The sequence below is a fragment of the Galeopterus variegatus genome, unplaced genomic scaffold, assembly GCF_000696425.1.
Source record: "Galeopterus variegatus unplaced genomic scaffold, G_variegatus-3.0.2 Scaffold821, whole genome shotgun sequence".
Taxonomy (NCBI): Eukaryota; Metazoa; Chordata; class Mammalia; order Dermoptera; family Cynocephalidae; genus Galeopterus; species Galeopterus variegatus.
Window position 1 is genome coordinate 17,832 of NW_007726932.1, and position 1,796 is coordinate 19,627.

Consider the following 1,796-nt stretch of genomic DNA (forward strand, 5'->3'; position numbering starts at 1 on the left):
TGTAATTACTCTTTGAAAGCACTATTGTCCTGTCTTATAGTGCTAAATGGATTAAAAAAAAAGAGCAAGATATGATTTGTGTTCAGAATATCATTATAAAATAAAGATGGGAAGAAACAGAGATATGATCTGATAAAATCCCATGTTATTGACAAAGAGAAAGACCAGTTGATATTACTAAGCAATACTTTTCCCCCTCCCACAATACGACCTCACTTCTTACTCTCTTGGGATCTCTCCAGAGGTAGGTCTCTCTATCTATTTATAAGCACAATAGGAGGTTTAGAGGAAATCAAAAGAGAACCTTTTATTCAAAGCCATCATGTGATTTTAATAACTCTACTCCATGTTCTCCACTGCTTATTTTCCCACAGTTTGGAATGTCCTGACTCCAGCTGGACAAGGGTGTTTGCCAAAGCGAGTGCTGTTTTCCACTGTATTTTACTACTGCTTACACCAAAACAGGAAGATTATGATGATGATGATAATAATAATAATAATAATATCCTTTCAGAGCTTAGCATATTCTTTAGTGAGAATTTGTTGATGCTTAATATATAAATATCAATGTTGAATCAATTATTATTCTTACGCCAGTCCATTCATGCAGCCACTTCCCATATCACACAATTCATCATTTTCTCTAAACTATTCGTTTGAATACCCTTGGTATTTATTTGTAATTCCTAGGTTTGACTAATATTGAAGCTCTTCTTTAGATCCTTGTGGCCTTTCATTGACCCTTTCTCTGATTCTGTGAAATGACTGAAGTTGGTATTTCTCAAAGGCAGAACTATGAGCCACAAATAATCTTCAGCACAATACCAAGCCCAGCCAGTAAACCTTTCTCTATTTTCTTGCTGCAAAAAAAGAAACCAAGGCAATCTTGGGTTTAAGACGGTGGAGCCATTCATTGTTTCCAGAATAGATACAATCTGAGAATGTGTACATTTCTTTGAATGTATTTAATAAAAATAAACTACAACAAACATTTTTACTAGGCTTGTAAAACATCCCCCTTCTCTCCCTGTAAGTTTTCCACATTGCCTTTCAAAATTAGAATGTGAAAACCTACATGGAAAAATAATTTCCTACCACTGGTAATTTTAAAGTAGAGCATGTGTCACAGTGACCGGCACCAATTCTCTACAATTATTGGCTGTTGTTCAGGAAAGATGCATATGCACACGCCCATAAACATGTTCTCCAGAAAATCAGCAAGGCACGTGACCAATGGCACTTGTTGGCACTAAGCTTATCAGATCATCTTTGATAATGCATTTCTTCATACAAATAGATTTACAGGTAGTCATGCACAGATTTCACAGAAACATATCTAGTTTTCAATGTAGACAAGAACACATAAATAAATAAAAATTAGATTGTTTTCTTACCTTTTGGAAAGCAGTCAAAAGCTATACTGTTGGTGGGATAGTGTACCAAGTAACAGACTTTTGTACACTCTTTCTTACTGGTGGTATACAGTCTACAGGAAAAGTAAATATATAGGTATGTATAAAATAAATGTGCACACAATAGTCCTTTTTGTTATTATCATTTTTTTTCCTTTTGCAGAAGAAGCTGCGATAGAGACCACACACATTATCACATTATGCCCACTCTTACAGTGGGTTCAGTAGCCTTCGGTAGACCAGTTCACCACCATTCAGGTACCTCTGAACATGGGAGTACTGGTACCTCTTGGGTTAAAGCAGTTGGGTTTTACTTGCTTCAGTTGGAACAGCTGAGGAAATCAGCCCCCAAATACTTTATCTATATGGTCAGAGCATTTTTTT

General features: G+C 35.8%; 1 protein-coding gene across 1 annotated transcript in view; it reads right to left on the reverse strand.

Moving 5' to 3' along the window:
* GRM7 (glutamate receptor, metabotropic 7) overlaps positions 1–1,796 on the reverse strand; it is a 387,698-nt gene that overhangs the window by 8,353 nt on the left and 377,549 nt on the right. Inside the window, exon 9 of the mRNA XM_008572684.1 lies at positions 1,395–1,486. Coding sequence (XP_008570906.1) covers positions 1,416–1,486 — 71 coding nt within the window. The 3' untranslated portion in view covers positions 1,395–1,415. The remainder of the gene's footprint in view (positions 1–1,394; positions 1,487–1,796) is intronic.